This window comes from Dermochelys coriacea, chromosome 2, assembly GCF_009764565.3.
Source record: "Dermochelys coriacea isolate rDerCor1 chromosome 2, rDerCor1.pri.v4, whole genome shotgun sequence".
Classification (NCBI taxonomy): domain Eukaryota; kingdom Metazoa; phylum Chordata; order Testudines; family Dermochelyidae; genus Dermochelys; species Dermochelys coriacea.
The window spans coordinates 261,691,644-261,710,908 of record NC_050069.1 but is presented as its reverse complement, the minus strand read 5'-3'; the positions used below and the strand labels follow the sequence as shown (position 1 = coordinate 261,710,908).

General features: G+C 41.4%; 1 protein-coding gene across 8 annotated transcripts in view; it reads right to left on the bottom strand.

Moving 5' to 3' along the window:
- GHRHR (growth hormone releasing hormone receptor) overlaps positions 1-19,265 on the bottom strand; it is a 70,051-nt gene that overhangs the window by 3,067 nt on the left and 47,719 nt on the right. For 2 of the 8 annotated variants that reach the window (XM_038391944.2, XM_038391948.2), the window contains 8 exons: positions 14,704-14,801; positions 13,209-13,341; positions 12,893-13,046; positions 11,883-11,943; positions 10,070-10,139; positions 8,611-8,702; positions 8,034-8,163; positions 6,423-6,464 (listed from right to left, as the gene is read on the bottom strand). In XM_038391944.2, coding sequence (XP_038247872.1) covers positions 6,423-6,464; positions 8,034-8,163; positions 8,611-8,702; positions 10,070-10,139; positions 11,883-11,943; positions 12,893-13,046; positions 13,209-13,341; positions 14,704-14,801 — 780 coding nt within the window. Of the gene's footprint in view, positions 1-470; positions 623-6,422; positions 6,465-8,033; positions 8,164-8,610; positions 8,703-10,069; positions 10,140-11,882; positions 11,944-12,892; positions 13,047-13,208; positions 13,342-14,703; positions 14,802-19,265 lie in introns of those variants that run through there. The other 6 variants (XR_005291340.2, XR_005291342.2, XR_005291341.2 and 3 more) reach the window with 6 other exon arrangements.

The window sequence follows — 19,265 nt, the reverse complement described above, 5'->3', positions numbered from 1 at the left end:
AGCTAGAAAACATTTTTTAAAATGTTGAAATGTTGACATTTCTAATTTAAAAAACTGAAGATTTTTTTTAAATGTGTGACTTTTTTACATCTCTTTCTGAATTAAAAAAGTGTAATTTTAAAATGAGTTTGAAGCTGCTCTGCATTTTTGTAACTGCATTTCTAAAATAAATTTCTTCTCATAAAGCAAATAAAGTACTACCAAAACTTTGATCTTGCAGTTTGAACTATAAAAACAGACCAACGCAACCAATAATTATAAATGACAATCTAAATTGTGATTATACCTTTTGCAGCATGCATAATACCATCTAAGCATCAAACAAAGTAAAAAGCATTCCTAGGAGGGAGGGATTTAGATAAGTTAAATATTATTATTCCTTTGTTTCAAAGAGGTGAACACCCAGATCCTTAAAGATATTTAGATGACTAACTCCGATTGATTTTAATGGCAGTTAGGTGCGTAAATACCTCTGAGGAGATGGCCAAAGTGACTTGCCCAAGGTCACACAGTAGATCAGAGTGAAAAATGTCAGACACATTTCAAAGCCTTTGTGACAGGGACCACATCTACGATGTTTGCACTGCACCTAGCAGATCAGCTTTAGGGCTTGCAGGAACGGCTATAAAATAATACATAATAATAAACACCTAGAGGGACAGAGATGGGATTAAAACTCAGGCATCATGTCTCCCAGTTCCATGCTCAGACCACTAGCTCATGTGGCCTTTAATAATTTGATAGCATACTCATTTGACTGTGACAGTTGCTTTTGATTCTGTGCACAGTATCTAACCAATGAATAAAAGGCACACCTCTTCCATTTAAAATGAATACTTAGGGTATGTCGTCACTACCCGCTGGATCGGCCGGCAGCAATAAATCGATCCCTGAGCACTCTCCCATCGACTTCTGTACTCCCCCGCGGCAAGAGGTGCAGGTGAAGTCGACGGGGGTGCAGCAGCAGTCGACTCACCATCGTGAAAACACCACGGTAAGTCGATCTAAGTATGTCGACTTCAGCTACATTATTCACATAGCTGAAGTTGCGTAACTTAGATCAATCTCCCCCCCCCCAAGTGTAGACCAGGGTCTAGTTCAAGCCTACTGCATATGTAATGCCTGAGTCCATGACAGGGGCTCCAGGGCACCACCTATAAATAATAAAATTGGACCTCAGAGTGTGAGCATCTACTGTCTCAGCTAAAAGACCCAGGTCTGTTAACTCAAAGCCAGTATCAGATTTATAAACCACTACGTAGTTCACCCATTAGAGGGCGACAGAACTGCACCTTAATGGTGAATTGCACACAACACATATAGCTGTGTCTACACTAACATTTTCTTTAAACTTTCCTGACCTAGCTCCACCACTGGTGCTAAGAATAGTAGAGTGCTAATATAGATGGCCTGCTGGCATTTCAACCAGTTAGTCATGCAATAAAAATAATCTCTAGTACTTACATATTGCTTTTTATGAGTAGATCACAAGAAACTTTGTAAGGGATGTCAGTATTGTTAACCCCATTATACAAATAGGAAAACTGAGGCACTGAGCAGTGATGTGACTTGCCCAAGGTCACCTAGCAGGCCAAGCTGGGAACAGAACCCAGAACTCCACTATCCCAGCCTAGGGTGCTATCTATTGGCTCGCATTGCCTCTCTCACAATGCTAAGAAGGGAGCTAGATGAAACCATGGTTAAAAATGCCAGCAGTCTAAGGTGGCTTAACACAAATGCTCCCACCATTACTACCTCTTTTGGAGCTCAGTCAGTGGTAAAAATCTAGTATTAAACATCTAGTATCAACAAGGCTTATGTGAGAACTGATATTAGTGGGTACATATTTACTGGCATGCTATTCTAATTGCTTTTACTGCCATACAGTTTTAATTAAAACATTTTTAAAGCTATTCATGAAATAAACGTGCATGTTTCCCAACACAGTGTGTTCCTCTGAGCTTCCGATGATCAGGATAGTGGTTTAACGCACAACTCTTTCCACCGGAGTGCGCCATTTAAGAAGCTCCTACTGTGCAATTTTCAAAGCTTGTGCTGGGGATGAGGAGCACATCTCTGTGTGCATGTGTAAATTGCTCTTGCTTGTTTTCTCTTTCTCATCTTCAGCTCCCACAGAGCGGGAACCCTTCTCTGCCTCATAGGAGCTAGGAAGATTCCATCCCTGGAATACTGTGTCCTGTTCTGGTGCCCACATTTGAGAAAGGATGTTGAAATATTGGAACAGGTTCAGAAAAGAGCTACGAGAATGATGTGAGATCTGGAAAATATGGTTTAGAGCAGTGGTGGGCAACCTGCGGCCTGTAGGCCTCATGGGGCTCATCAAGGTAATCTGATTGTGGGCTGTGAGACATTTTGCTGATGTTGACCATTCACAGGCATGCTCCCCTTCCCTCCCCCCCCCCCGTCCCTGCAGCTCCCAGTGGCCCTGGTTCACCATTTCCGGCCAATGGGAGCTGCAGGAAGTGGCGGCCTGCATGTCCCTATGGCTCACACTGTTTCCTGCAGCTCCAATTGGCCGGGAACAGCAAACCCTGGCCACTGGGAATTACGGGGGGGGGGGGGCCATGCCTGCAGATGGTCAACATCAGCAAAATGTCTAATGGCCCACAAATTACCCTGATGGGCCGCAGGTTGCCCACCACTGGCTTAGAGTGAGAAAATTAAGGTGCTCAATCTACTTCATTTATTCAAGATACAATTAAGAAGTGGCTTGATCACAGTCTACATGTACCTACATGGGGAAAGAGATTGTTGATAGTAGACCTTAATCTAGCAGAAAAAACAATTAGATGAAATAGCCGGAAACTGAAGCTAGACAAATTAAGACTAGAATGAAGGCACAACTTTTTTTTAACAATGAGGGTAATTAACCACTGGAACAACTTACCTCAAGATGTGGTAGATTCTCCAGCTTGTAGAGGTATCTAAGCCACTAAGTTTGACTCTGATCCAAACTTTCCCAGTGTTGTAAGGGATTCAGAGCCAGAGTTCTGGACTGGATCCATTACTGCTTTCTGGGCTTCTTGTCAGTCAGCCAGGAGCAGACATGGAAGCAGCCTTGGCAGGTGCTGCAGTAGGGACTGGCAGACCTGGATGATGTCATCTGGCTGCTATCTGTCATTTTCACTCAAGATGTTTTCTTCCCTCTACTGGTTGTCTATTTGCTCCAAAACCCACTCACCCACCCATTCCCTAACAATCTCTTCACCTCAGCTTCACTCCTCCCATCCACCATGCTCTCCTCCTTCCTTCCCCCCACATCTCCCCTCCCATCTATTCCCCCCTCCTTTCCTTTATCTTTCCATATGTAGCTTATCCCGCAATAGCTAAAGTCCCACACAAAGAATTTTTGGACAACAATTTTGGCATTAATGTGTCATTTGCTGACCACCCACTCTGCTGTTTCTCTTTGTACATTATACTCCAGTATCCTGCCCTATGTCTATCATGTCTATTTCAATGTTGAGCTCTTTGGAGAGTGACTGTCTTTTACTCTATATTTATACAATGCCTACCACAATTGGGGTCTAATCTTTGTTGGCACTAAATCACTATCGACTAATAACTAATAGTAGTAATCAGTGATGATCTGGAAAAACTGGTATGATAGAGATCTATAAAATCATGAATGGTGTGGAGACTGTGAATAAGGAAGTGTTAGTTACCCCTTCAAATAACATGAACCGGGGGTCACCCAATGAACTCATTATGCAGCAGGTTTAAACAAACAAAAGGAAGTATTACTGCACACACCGCGCAGTCAACCTGTGGAACTCGTTACTATGGGATGTTGTGAAGGCCAAAACCATAGTTGGGTTCGAAAAAGAATTAGATAAATTCATGGAGGATAGCTCCATCGATGGCTATTAGCCAAGATGATCAGGGATGCAACCCCATGCTCTGGATGTCCTAAGCATCTAAGTGCCAGAAGCTGGGACTGGACAACAGAGGCTGCATCATTCGATAATTGTACTGTTCTGTTCATTTCCTCTGAAGTGTCTGGCATTGTCACTGTCTGAAGACAGGATACTAGGCTAGATGGCCCATTGGTCCAACCCAATGTGGCTATTCTTATGTTCTTAGTAGATTCAGTTGATTTTGACCCTTGTTATGTGACAGGGTATAATCTTTGTAACATTAACTCATGTCATGTGACTGAAGCCAGAACATAAATATCAGATTATTTCAGCATCTGTATTACACACCTGTATTACAATGCATGTCTGAGCACCACATTTTGCTGTCGCTTAGTATGAAGAACGGAAATAGATATATCACACTAAAGAAATGTTGTCAAAGTTAGAGAGCATAGTGCAAACTACCTGTACTGGACATTATGTGTATTTGACAATCATAAACTTTAAGGTCAGAAAGGACCATCATGATTATCTAGTCTGACCTCCTGCACATGGCAGGCCACAGAATCTCACCCACCCACTCCTGCAATAGACCCAGAACCTCTGGCTGAGTTACTGAAGTCCTCAAAGATTTCAAGTTACAGAGAATCCACCATATACACTAGTTTAAACCTGCAAGTGACCGATTTCCCACGCTGCAGAGGAATGCGACCCTACCCCCAGGGTCTCTATCAATCTGACCTGGGGGGAAATTCCTTCCTGACCCCAAATATGGAAATCAGTTAGACCCTGGGCATGTGGACGAGACCTGCCAGCCAGACACCTGGGAAAGAATTCTCTGTAATAACTCAGAGCCCTCTCCTCTTATGTCCTGTCTCCGGCTGTTGGAAATATTAGCTAGTAGCAGTTGTGGATGGCTGTATGTCATTGTGGGCAACCTCATCTGACCATCCCCTCCATAAACATATCAAGCTCAGTCTTGAAGCCAATTAGGTGTTTTACCCCCACTGTTCCCCTCAGAAGGCTGTTCCAGAACTTCACTCCTCTGATGGTTAGAAACCTTCATCTAATTTCAAACCTAAATGTGTTGATGGCCAGTTTATATTCCATTTGTTCCTGTGCCAACATTAGCCCTTAACTTTAATAATTCCTTTCCTTCTCTGGTATTTATAGAAAGCAATCATATAACTCCTCAGTCTTTGTCTGGCTAGGCTAAACAAGCCAAGCTCCTTAAGCGTCCTTTCATAAGGCAAATTCTCCATTCCTCTGATCATCCTAGTAGCCCATCTCTGCACATGTTCCAGTTTAAATTCATCTTTCTTAAACATGGGAGACCAGAATTGCACACAGTATTCCAGATGGGATCTCACCAGTGCCTTTTGCAATGGTAATGACACTTCCCTAGTTCTACTGGAAATACTTCACCTGTTGCATTTTAGGATTGCATTAGCCTTTTCCAGGGTTGCACCACATTGATGGCTTATAGTCACCCTTTTCAGAGTAGCAACCATGTTAGTCTGTATTCACAAAAAGAAAAGGAGTACTTGTGGCACCTTAGAGACTAACAAATTTATTTGAGCATCCTGTGATCAACCAATACACCCAGGTCTTTCTCCTCTGTTGCTTCCAATTGATAAATCCCCAGCTTATAGAAAAAATTCTTGTTCATCCCTAAATGCATGATCTTGCACTTTGCACTATTAAATTTCATCCCATTTCTATTATTCCAGTTTTCAAGGTCATCCACATTTCTTGTATGATAGTCTGGTCCTCCTCCATATTGGCAATAACTCCCAACTTCGTGTCATCTGCAAGTTTTATTAGCACGCTCCCACTTTTTTGTGCCAAGATCATTAATGAAAATGTTAAATAAGATTGGTCCCAAGACTGCTTCTCCACTCCAGCCTGACAGTTCACCTTTCTGCATGACCTACTGTAGTCTCCCCTTTAACCAGTTCCTTACCCACATTTTGATTCTTGTATTAATTCCCATCTTCTCCAATTTAACAAATAATTTCCCAGGTGGAACTGTATCAAATGCTTTACTGAAAACCAGGTAGATTAGATCTACTGCATTTCTTTGTCTAGAAAACTGGTTGTCTTCTCAAAGAAAGAGATCAAGTTGATCTGGCATGATCTACCTTTTGTAAAACAGTCACTCTAAAGTTGACATTATTTCCAGCTTAATAAAAATCTGTTGGCTCCTTGGGGCATGGACCTTCTTTTTATTCTGTGTTTGTAGATCACCAGCACATACATGTGTTGGTTCATTACTGAGCCTGTCACAGTATAAATAATAATAAACAGAGATGGTAATAATTTTCCATTAAATTCAGGACAAAATAGCAACAATGTTTCTCCCCACTAGGTGGCTTAATTCTCATGAAGATACTTCAAGGAGATATTCAGCAGCATTAACTCTTATGTCACTAGGCAACCAGGCTAAATTAGGACATTTGATCACCTGCCACTGTTAAATAAGGTATTAACTCTATATGGCTTTCATTTAAATCAATAATGAAGAAGAGAATGTAGTTCTCTTACCTCTTGATTAAGGAAACAGTACAGAACGGCTACAATAAATCCCTGAAGAAGCAAAACAGTTAAGTGATAGCACAGGTGTGAAAAGCTGCTTCAACTACATCAGTCTGGGATGATTCTCATATATCCTATGTATTGACATAAGCGTAAAATATTCTATGCTCAATTAGTTTCACAGCTAATCAGCCAGATCCTCGGCTGGTGTAAACTAGTATCACGCCATCGAAATCAGTGAAGCTACACCAGTTTACAACAGCTGATGATCTGGTCCAGTGAAGCTCGACCAAGAATGAATTTGGCCATATAGCTGCAACATGGTGGTCAAAATTACAGCTCTTCCAAATATGTTGTGGGCCAGATCCTCAGCAGGTGTAAATCAGCAAAAAGCACCCTGGACTCCACTGGGAGACTGTTTGTTCTGGATCATATTGCTTTCCAGTCACTGCTTAGCTTTATTTTTATAATTTCTCTAAATACCAAATCACTAGCTTTATCTCTATAGCACACTGCATGGCATTAATATTACACACAGTGGGCATGATTCTGATCTCACATACAGTAGTTTTACACTAAACAAAAACTCCAGTGAAAACACTAGAGTGATACCTGGTATCCAACAGCTTAGAGCAGAATCAAGCCCTTGAGCGTTTTAGGAAACATTTGGGGCTAGATCCTCTGTTGGTGCAAATCTGCATAGCGCCATTGAAGTCAGTTGTTCTATGCCAGTTTACACCAGCTGAGAATCTGACCCTTTTAGTATCTTTTCTTACACTGCAAGATAATTTAATGACGACTGACAGCCCCAAAGACTGAAATTCAGAGTAGGGACTGAAACCCAAGGGTGAGTTTAGACGGGAAGAATGTAAGTATTTGGGCTGGGAATTTGTGAACACTACAGATCCAATCCTCAGCTGGTATAAATCCACACAGCTCATGGGTCTCTGTTGATTTACAGCAGCTGAAGAGGCCGTGGAATCATTATTGACCAGTGGAAAGCTGCATTTCAAGTCAAAAGGCAACGAGGGAAGACCTCAGTGACTATAGCCACTAGACATCCTGGGGCAGGGTTTGTGACATATGTCAGGGGAAGGGTGGGGCAAAGAGAGGGGCTTTCAGCACCTATGTGCTGCCCAGATCCTGAACTAATGCAGGGAATCTAAACAGCCCTCAGTGTAAACCAGAGCAGCCCTGGGGGTTGCTTTAAGTTATGGCAGCCTCCCCACTGCCCAGAATGTCCTAGCACTCAATGCCACCAGCACGCTTCCTATTCCGGGGTCTGCCATGGGTGCAGCATAGGGTTGATTCCTGCTTTGGGGAATTCTGCCCTGGCCTGGTGTGGTTGTCTCAAGGCTTATACACTGTCAGAGCAGTGTATAGCCACAGGGTGATCTTCTGTAGGATTTAACCCAGGAGGTTTAAGTCACCCCACCACAGGTTGGTCACTGCAACAAAGAGGGTAAAGTTCTGTGCAACTCCACCATATTCAGTGAAGTGGCATCCATGACTGAGTTTGGATCACAGTCCCATTTGAATGTGCACAGAAAGGATCCTATCTATTCAGGCTAGACAAGCTATGGGAACACATGCACTGCTGCAATACTTCAATAGGTTTACCTGGAAAGATCCAATGCAGAGCTCTAAATATAGCCGGACTCCCAGGTTGGTGTATTCAGGGAGGAAGTTGAAGACAATGTAATGTGTCCCAAATAACGGAATGAGAAGCAGTGTTGATTTTGAGAGACGTCTAGGGCAGGAAATAAGAAGAGGCCAAAAAAATAAACATCATTCTTCTGAAAAGCATGAGAACAGGTGAACTAGAAATTCTCTAGTAATGAGTGATGCTCAACAGGTTAAAAAGGGACCCAGATATATATTTCAAATCTGCTGGGACAAAGGTGGGCACAGATTTCCAGTGCTTCTGGCTCGAGTGGAGGTACCACATCACCAATCTTTTTTTGCTGTGATTTGGTATTCTTAATGCTTGAACAAGAAAGAATAAATGTGCTGTTCAGAGAGATGCCTGGTCTAGTGACCTTGACAACAGAACTAGGGTCAGGCATCCCGAGTTCCAACCCTGAAAGTGACTCTATCTGTGACCTTGGGCATATCCTTTAATTTCTGACTCAGCTGCACCATTTGGAAAATATCATGGCCGGAAGCATTGCTCACAATGTGTGTGACACTGGATTACCTGTACTGACATGAATTATTGAAGTTGATTTGTCTCGGGTCCAGCTTTTTCAGCAAGATTCTGATGATGTTGATGAAAAGGATAAAGTTGACCTGTTTCCATTTTTTTGGAACAAAGAAGATTGTTACCTTTTACTACCAAACATTCCTGTGAAAAGTATATTGTGACTTAAATAATTGCTAGCCATTACTGCAGATACAGTGGGAGCTGTACAAGAAACCAGCCTTACTAGGAAACTTCCCATCTTAAAGAGACAGCAGCAAAGTATCCCTAAGGATACTGCATATAATTCTGCTCTGTCTTCTTAGGAAGACCATCTCTATTAAGCAACCATATTTGTTAGTCCCTGAAGTAATCAATCATTTCTTTATTGTTTGCAGCACTCTTTAATTTTTCTGGTTTGAGACAATGATAGTTGTTGTACTAAACTATGGCTGATACCTTTAGAGTTGACTGGCCAAATTTTTGCTGGTGTAATTTGTCACAGCTTCATTCAAACCAACATTGCTGGCCCACTTTATACCAGCAGTGAATTTGTCCTTGCATCCCATGTATTGTGTGCATCCATCAATCTTTCAGGTGATGGCGAATGGCTGTTTTGCTCTAATGATGCCCATCTCTCCCCAGACATTGCAATTCCATTTTATCCACCTATAATGAGTTAATTAGATGATTGCAGAAAAATACATTCCTTGCTTGCCTGTATGGCATTCACACCTAGTCAGGAATGTCAGTCAAACGCAATGAGACAAAACGTGGAGGTGTAAAGCATTTTAAAACTGCCTCACAGCAGAATAAAGCTGATAACAATCTGTCATTTTTGATTCTGCATTCATACTGCTCTATCCTGCAGACAAGCCCCCTTCAACAACCCTTATTTATGCACAGCTGGTGCTGCCATTCAATTAAGTCACACAAATGCAGTGGCTTTAATTCCAGCCTGGTGCACTGCACACATTACCTGTTTATTGTATATATTTCCTAGGGATTAATGACCAATTGTGAGTAATTGTGCATCATGACCCATTAACCCTAACCAATTATGAATCCCCAGTAAACGCACAGCTCCAGGGCCATAATTGCCATGATCAGCTTAAAGTGGAAACAAAACTCAGTAGGACTATCCCTGTGCTTCTCCTTAAATGTGTGCTTAAATGCTTTCCTAGATCTGGACTCCTAGTTCAAATCTTGCATTGTCAAAGAGCTTCTGGGAGTGTCAGCCACCAAACTACTCCCATTCACTTCAGTGGGAATGACAAGTCTTTGAAAACTTAGGGAGAAGTGTTTTCTCTGAGATTCAGCAGCACCCATCTTTAGCACAAAGAGATAATCCCTTTCCAGGATCAATGCTACAGTTTCGGAAGGTCAGGTATTAGTATTCAAACTTTAAGCCATTTCCCACCCCCATAATCTCTTTGTTGTCAATTCACATTTCCAAACTGAGAAATATCACACATACCCCAACAGAAATGATAATAGGACCTTTGATTAGCCACCAGTAAGGCGAGCCTTGGTTAATATCCCAGCATCTGGAAAAGTAGCACTTAAATTAACATAGATAAACATGGTCACTGGAATACGGTAACATGGAGAAAGCACACGTTAGGGTCAATGGACATATTACAGCCTCATTTTAAGATAGAATAGAGTTATCGAAACCCTGCAACTTGGCTTTGTAGAGTCTAAGTTCCATAAATATTATCCTACACGTACCAAAATGACAAAATTATCACTGACCCTTATGTACCAAGTGATAGCCAGAAATCTATTGCTTCCTGGTTGAAAATATGCCAGCCAACAGGTTATAAGGGCTGTTGCTGAAAGCCAAATCAAAAACATCATTGTTATTTGAAGATCTCTTTTTGACCTATGGGACATTGTCTTTGTAGCAGGAAGAGAGCCTGAGACATAAGCCCTTGTATTAGAGGTCTGGTATGAGGCCTGAACTAAAGTAGTGGTTAAAACTTTGCTGATATGAAGCAAAGTCAGGTTGTGAGCAAGAGGCAGGCCCTGCTCACAGAATTTGTCAAGAACAGGGTTGATATTGCAGAAATGCACATTTTAAAGAAGTGCTAGTTACAGTGTGCTTATGCAAACACATTTCAATATTAAGCGCCAGCCCAACATTCCAATATTAAAGACGGTACAAGAACATTCCCCAAAAATAACAGGAATGCGCTCATCCCTCCTAAAAAATAAGGTCAAAATGACAGTACGTAATAAAAATGTTTTAACTGAACCAACATGTGCAAAACGATGAGTAATAGCGAGCAACTTTAGGGAGCAGTAACTAACTTGTTTGTATTGGGGTATAAAGGTGTATTTTAAAGGGAATATTTTGGGCCCGCCTATGGAGCAACGGAAAGTCCCGCCGCTAACTAAGCTGTGTCCATTGTCATGGACATACATGTCTTAGTATCCTCGCAAAGTCTGCCAGGTGCTAGTACCATGCTTTGTCAACAATAAACCTGGCCGGGCGCTTTCGCTAAAAACTGAGTCTGTGGATTTATGGGGCAGTTTAATTAAGGTCCACTATCTGCGCAGAGTTGGGACAACACGCTAAATGAACACACACATGTAGCCAACCTCCGAGCACATTGGTTACCCCGACCACTACCAGTAACAGCTCCACTTTATAAGGCTATGTAAGTATCTCAGGCATCTGATGATATCAGCTTTGCTCTTCCGTTATCATTACTTCATCTGAATCCCTTGATTTCCTGGAAGCACAATACTTCAAGGTTTTGATTATAACGTTTGCAAAAGCAAGTGCTATAGAAAAGGCGGTAACTCCACTCCCGTTAGAAACATATTTTCAGTCACGTCTTTAAAAATTCTTCTGTTAGCCTCAATGTTTTCATAGTCTCTGTGCAAGCCATAAATTTGTTTTGGACAGTTTGAAATAAATCCCTTAATCCTTCTACTAGACTGGGGAAAAAAATACAAAGTAAACTTCTGGTTCTACTGAACTCAGCAGCAAAACTCCCATGGACTTCAATGGCGCCAGGATTTCACCCATCTATATTTTCCATTATTTTTTTGTGTGTGCTCATCTTTAATTTTTTAAAAAAGTAAGGGTTAAGGGCCTGATCCTCCACAGCCCTGAAACTTATGAAACCGTTCACACTTATGCAAAATGGGATATAAAGATGCAAGACATTGACTTCAACAGGGCTTCACATTGGCACAGAGAAAATTGCAGGACTGGGACCAATCATAACATTAAAAATGCAACACTGCAATATGGAATCTAGTATGAAACTTCAACTTACGCAGTGTCTTCAAAATACAGCTTTGCTAATATCCACACTAGGGTAAAAACCGTTGGGAAACCTGGAGAAACAATTTAATACACACTAGTTGTTGTTGTTTTTCTGATTTCATTAATTATTCCAGATTCAATTTCCATCCTGTCTATTGCAATCCTACCAAGATAGTATGAGACAGATTAACTGACCACAGAAAATGCCCTGTGCAATGACCATTATGTCTAACAGGAACTGCATTTTAACCTAATGAGGTCATGGTGAGCTGCATAAATACAATGGGAAATCTCCCGATGCACACCATGAAATGAAGTAGCCTATGGCGTTAACCAGTTAACGTTTGAGCGGGATGGATAAGTGAATATGAAAACAATACAGTAATGCCAGGATGGACCTGTCCCTGCAAACTATTGCTCGTATGAAAAATCCTTAATCATGTGACTAGTTATCTCAACTAATGTCCCTAAGGTCAGATTGCAAGTTCTCCCCCTCCCCCCAGTTTTAGGTAAGGAGTGGTGATTTTGGCATGGGGGAGTGCTGGAGTGTGGCATTTATCCATTTCAATAATCCCTCTAAGCACTTTCCAAACATCAATTAGTAAATTATCATAGTGCTCCTGTAAGGTAATACCGATGGGCATGGTACAGATTAGACAGAGATAAGTTTTATTATCCTCATTTCGCTGATGGAGAAATCAAGGCATGCAGATTAATGTGACTTGCTCAAGGCCACACAGGTAGCTACTGGCAGAGCCAAGATTAAATATCAAGGGTTCCTGGCTCCCAATGATGTATCCAACCCAAGAGATGCTGCATCCCCAGTGTCCTCATACAGTCTCCAAATTCTACAGGGTTCATACAATCATCCAAACCATAGAACCCTTTGAGGTTCATCCATTTGATACTATATGGGCATTTACTTTGCTGTCAGGATGTTTCCATTGACCCCAACGGGCAATGGATCAAGCCCTGAAACATAATCTGATCTCTTCTAGTCTAATTTCAGTCCTCACTTACCCCATCCAAACAGAACAAGCCACCAAAAATAGCGTCTTCCATGAGGAAAGGATGATAAGAGCAGACAGTTCAGGTAAAGCGCCTCTACCAGCAGCCACATGAAATTAGCCATCATAAAATAGTGACAGAAAGCCACTGAAATCTTGCATTCAGTCTATGGAGCAGGGAAGGCAAAATTTCATTATTGCGTATTATACATATATTATAGGTACCACAATATCACATACAAGCACAAGCAGTGGCAAGATATTAACCAGTATATTAATGATATACAAAGATATCAAATGCCACCATAATCTTCTTTTCAAATGCTTACTGTAGAAAAGCTGCAATGGTCAATATCTTCCTCCTGGAAGAGGACCGCATCCTTAATGAAAATGGCAATAGTTTTCAAGATGAAGGTGAGAAAGAGCTGGATGTGGATGTAATTTCTGGGACAGCGGAGTCTCCTGGAGGAAAAGAAGGAAGGCCAGCAAAATGAAGTGGTGGGAGATAGGTAACTCATCTTTCATGGGTCTGGGTTTCCTTAGGGTGGGATTGTCAAAAGCCCTCTGCTGTGGCCGAGCTCTGCTCACACTGAACTCAATGGCTGACTGGACTCTGCATTTGAGAAATAATCTTCCCTGATTTCAGAGTAGCAGCCGTGTTAGTCTGTATTCGCAAAAAGAAAAGGAGTACTTGTGGCACCTTAGAGACTAACAAATTTATTAGAGCATAAGCTTTCGTGAGCTACAGCTCACTTCATCGGATGCATTTGGTGGAAAAAACAGAGGAGAGATTTATATACACACACACAGAGAACATGAAACAATGGGTTTATCATACACACTGTAAGGAGAGTGATCACTTAAGATAAGTCATCACCAACAGCAGGGGGGGGAAGGAGGAAAACCTTTCATGGTGACAAGCAGGTAGGCTAATTCCAGCAGTTAACAAGAATATCAGAGGAACAGTAGGGGGTGGGGTGGGAGGGAGAAATACCATGGGGAAATAGTTTTACTTTGTGTAATGACTCATCCATTCCCAGTCTCTATTCAAGCCTAAGTTAATTGTATCCAGTTTGCAAATTAATTCCAATTCAGCAGTCTCTCGTTGGAGTCTGTTTTTGAAGCTTTTTTGTTGAAGTATAGCCACTCTTAGGTCTGTGATCGAGTGACCAGAGAGATTGAAGTGTTCTCCAACTGGTTTTTGAATGTTATAATTCTTGACGTCTGATTTGTGTCCATTCATTCTTTTACGTAGAGAATGTCCAGTTTGGCCAAGAACACTTCAATCTCTCCGCAATGCATCCGATGAAGTGAGCTGTAGCTCACGAAAGCTTATGCTCTAATAAATTTGTTAGTCTCTAAGGTGCCACAAGTACTCCTTTTCTTTTTGCGAATCTTCCCTGATGTAACACTGCAGGTGCTAACACAGCCCCCAAAAAATGGGGAGTGGTGCAGAGAGATCTGGGAGTATCTAGACAGCTTTCTTAGCAAATTGGGCAGTGATTATATTTAGAGGCTGATTGGCAGAGGTGATATGCAGCTGCAGCTCAGCATGTTCAGCAAGAGTTGGGGATGCTCAGCAACTGTGAAAATCAGGCTGCATCACAGTCTAATCCAGATCTGATCACTCATGCCTAATCATAAGGCTTGTTTCGTTGTTAGTGTGATGAGTGTTGCAGCTGAAATGCAAAATGAGTTGTGAAATAGCAGCTATTTCTGCCAGTTATCAATCTGTAAATCTTGTAGCCCATAGCTTCCAGCATGTTGCATTAACTTGATTTATGTTTACTTTCGCGGGCCCAGGGTAAATGTTCATAAACATACCTGAATACAATTAGAACAATCACAGCCAGAGTGAGGGAGGAGATAGATATGCTGTACCCCACAGTGTAGATGATCTTTACTGTAGAAAAATAGGAGTGCTATAAAGGAGAGAATGAACAAGTCATATTGGTTTTAATGCAAATAGAAGGAAAAGAAGCTACACAGAATCTGGTGGGTTTGCTTTGTTGGGCACCAGAACCTTTCCTGTGGCCTCAGTTCACACCCCTGACTTTCACTTTTTGAGGGTTCATGTGATCTCAAAGCAAAACTCAGTGGAATCCTTTATCCTTTCACTGGGCTTCATATCTAAACCTTTGACAGGTTTCAGAGTAGCAGCCGTGTTAGTCTGTATCCACAAAAAGAACAGGAGGACTTGTGGCACTTTAGAGACTAACAAATTTATTTGAGCCTAAGCTTTCATGGGCTACAGCCCACTTCATTGGATGGATAGAATGGAACATATAGTAAGAAGATATATATACACAGACAGATAAGTTGGAAGTTGCCATACAAACTGTGAGAGGCTAATTAGTTAAGATGAGCTATTATCAGCAGAAGAAAAAAACTTTTGTAGTGATAATCAAGATCTAAACCTTGAAGAACAGTAAACTCTGCATGGTTTTGCTGAAAAACCACCAGAGGGCCTAGGATGGCTTGAAATGGGGTCCAAGTTAACTCAAAAGGTTCTAGAAATTTTTCAAGTTTTTTCACGAAACTGCGCTGGCTTTCAGGCTTATAATGAAAAAAGAAAAGGAGTACTTGTGGCACCTTAGACACTAACAAATTTATTTGAGCATAAGCTTTCGTGAGCTACAGCTCACTTCATCGGATGCATTTGGTGGAAAATACAGTGGGGAGATTTATATACACACACAGAGAACATGAAACAATGGGTTTATCATACACACTGTAAGGAGAGTGATCACTTAAGATGAGCCATCACCAGCAGCGGGGAGGTGGGGGAAGGGAGGAAAACCTTTCATGGTGACAAGCAAGGTAGGCCATTTCCAGCAGTTAACAAGATCTTCTGAGGAACACTGGGTGGTGGGGTGGGGTGGGGTGGGGGGGAGAAATAACATGGGGAAATAGTTTTACTTTGTGTAATGACTCATCCATTCGCAGTCTCTATTCAAGCCTAAATTAATTGTATCCAATTTGCAAATTAATTCCAATTCAGCAGTCTCTCATTGGAGTCTGTTTTTAAAGTTTTTTTGTTGAAGGATAGCCACCCTCAGGTCTGTAATCGAGTGACCGGAGAGATTTAAGTGTTCTCCAACTGGTTTTTGAATGTTATAATTCTTGACGTCTGATTTGTGTCCATTTATTCTTTTACGTAGAGACTGCCAGTTTGACCAATGTACATGGCAGAGGGGCATTGCTGGCACATGATGGCATATATCACATTGGTAGATGCGCAGGTGAATGAGCCTCTGATAGTGTGGCTAATATGATTACGCCCTTTGATGGTGTCCCCTGAATAGATATGTGGACAGAGTTGGCAACGGGCTTTGTTGCTTATAATGATCTCTGAAACCAGGCAAGTTTGGGCCAGTTTGGGTTTCTTGATAAATTTCAACCTGACTCTCTTTGTGACTATATTGTTATACCACGACTGGTCTACATTAATCCTTCCTATAAGTCACCACTCACTCATTTACTAACCCAAAATATTCTTGCTTTGATAAAATGTTCAGATAATTATGGCAGAAGTTCAAGGTAAACAATGGTAGAAGGTCCAGGGAGATGGGTAACAAGGAGGGAAGGATGAATCTCATGATGTGCAAGGTTTTGTGATCCTCTCAAACTATATTTTTAGGGGATTCCAAATAGCAGTAATTTGAGTTCACAAAGCTTTGTCTGCTACAGTTTAAAGCCACACTTGTTTTGCGAAAACAATTCAATTTTTTAAATCCCCTGTAGTAATTTGAGTTCACAAAGCTTTGTCTGCTACCGTTTAAAGCCACATTTGTGTTGTGAGAACAATTCAATTTTTAAACCCCCCTGGGTGACATTCTGGCCCCACTGAAGTAATTGAAAGAAGTCCCATTCACTTCAAGGGGGTGTGGATTTAACATCAGATTTTCCTAAATTGCAGGCAGACTAGAACCTTGTATTAGAGATAGAGGTAATTCTTCAAAAGCTTGGCTAGCACTAATGGCTGCCTTATGTATGATATACACCGCACAATGTATCACTTTGTCCTATGACTGGAGAGCTGTAAATGGGCCAGTTCACCTGGACGGATCCCTTAGAAATTGTTAACTACTAAGGTGCCACAAGTACTCCTTTTCTTTTTACGGATACAGACTAACACGGCTGCTACTCTGAAACTTAACTACTTATGCTGCTCCACATTGTATTTAGCTGTGACACTCTGGGTATCTTTTCCACGCCTGAAGAAGAGCTCTGTGTAGCTCAAAAGCTTGTCTCTCTGACCAACAGAAGGTGGTCCAATACAAGATATCACCTCATCCACCTTGTCTCCCTAATATCCTGAGACTGACACAGCTACAACAACACTGCAAACATTAATTTTTTCATGATTTTTTTTCTCTCTGTCTCTCTCTTTACTTTTTTTCAACCTTGCCCTATCTGTATTTCACTGTTTGTGTTTTGTTCCTATTTACACTCTATTTGTCTCCTGGATATTTTCTCCCTATATCCCCAAACTCAACTTTTCCCATGTACAAGAACAACCTAATAGTGCTTGAGTTAAAATCCAGCTTTTTTCAGACATTGTGTTTGAGTGGGTAGGTAGTTGGACAAACTAACTTCATCCCTCTCAAGAGGAAGCAACAAATAAAAGTAGACGTGGACCCAAGATGCAGAGTTTGGATCTGAATCCAAACTTTCCCTAAGTCTGGAAGTATCTGTCTCTTAGGTCCTATTTTGATTTTATTGTATAGATATTGTCACCCTGGGCAGCCTTTGCATGAGCACACCTCCATGTAGGAAAGGAAAGATGGTTAGAATCTCTAGTGCTCTCTCTCAATAAAATTTAAGCAATAATTATTGATTGATTTTCAGAAGAGCTAAGCAGCACTGAAACAAAAGGGAGCAGCAGATCCTTTGCTCCAAACAGGGTTCATACTGTGTCTACCACTGAGTGGCGAAACACTAGATTGCACTTAACCAGTTAGCAAAGCCCTGGGAGCAGTTCTTACTCAGTGTGTGTGTTTATACAGCTAAAACTCAAACACGGGATCCTCAGCAGCAAATCCACCGGGTGAATCAATGAGGAACTATCTCATGAACAAATGTGCCAAAGCTGAGGTTGGGTCATCCCAGCTGGCAGCCATTCCTTGCAAATCAGATAGGAAAGAAAGTCCATATAAAGCAATAATCCAATTCCCAAGTGGATAAACAAGCAGGCCAAAGAGTCAGCCTAGGTGAAAGAACAGGGTACCTGCCAAAGAAAACAGCAGGCTCATGCTATGTTTGTTTTTGCACTAGAAGTGCAAGGAATAAATAAAAAGAAGGGAAAAGAACATTTCAAGAGTTGCATTTCTGCATGACAGATCAGCCAGCTGGAAAGCAAGGTCCAAGTTAAATAACCTGCTGACAAACAGTGAAGAAATAAAGTGAAGATGACAACAAAAATCCATCCAACCCATATGGAATGGATTATTGACTAAGCTCTCTCTGACAGGTGAAATTAACTTCAATAAGTAAAACAGAATCTTGCTTTCATTCGCTCAGTTAGCACCATTTGCTGGGCACAACAGCAAGGGTCCGATTCCCTGCTGTTTTCTACCAGTTTTACCCTAATGGAGAGACTTCTGATTGACTTCAGTGGAGATACTCCTGATTTACACCTGAGTAAGTGAGAGAAGAATCAGCAACAAAGCCAGGTCGACACACAAGTTTTGAACCAGTTTTGTTCCTATTTCCACTTATACCAGTAGGGTTCTGATTTTTTTACTGATATGGAGATACCAATACAACCCTAAAGTATGTCTATTCCAGGAGAGCTTTACCAGTATGGCAAGGAAAGGCTATGGCTAGGCTATGTCAGCAAAGCACTCCTAGTGTGGATGCAGCTTATACCAGCAAAAACGTGGTTTGCGCTGGAGTTGAAAAACCAACTCCCCTGAGCGAAACAAGCTATAGCAGTCAGAGTGAAGCTTTCCTGGTGTAACTATCTATACTAGGGAACTTCTGCCAGACCTGGCCAAGGTGGATGCAATTTTACTGCTATTAAGGTGCCTTATACCAGTATTGCTTATTCCCCTTCCTGTACAAAAATAGCTACTCCAGCAGAAGCACATTTATACGTAAGCAAAAGGTGTAGTTAAAATGGGAAACATTTTCTGTGCACACAAGATTAAAGTGACAATGGTTTTGGGAATCAAACTGACAAAACGTGCTAAATACTAATCTAAATTACACAGGTGTAAATCCAGAGTAACTCTGTTGAAGTCAATGGATTTACACCTATGTAATAGAGACCAGAATCTGAGCATGGTATTTTTCTTAAGCCCAGAATTCCTTTTGCTTTGTTATGGGTGCTTATTTTTTCTTTACATGATTTGTTTTCTTCAAACTAGATGAGGAGCAGAAAT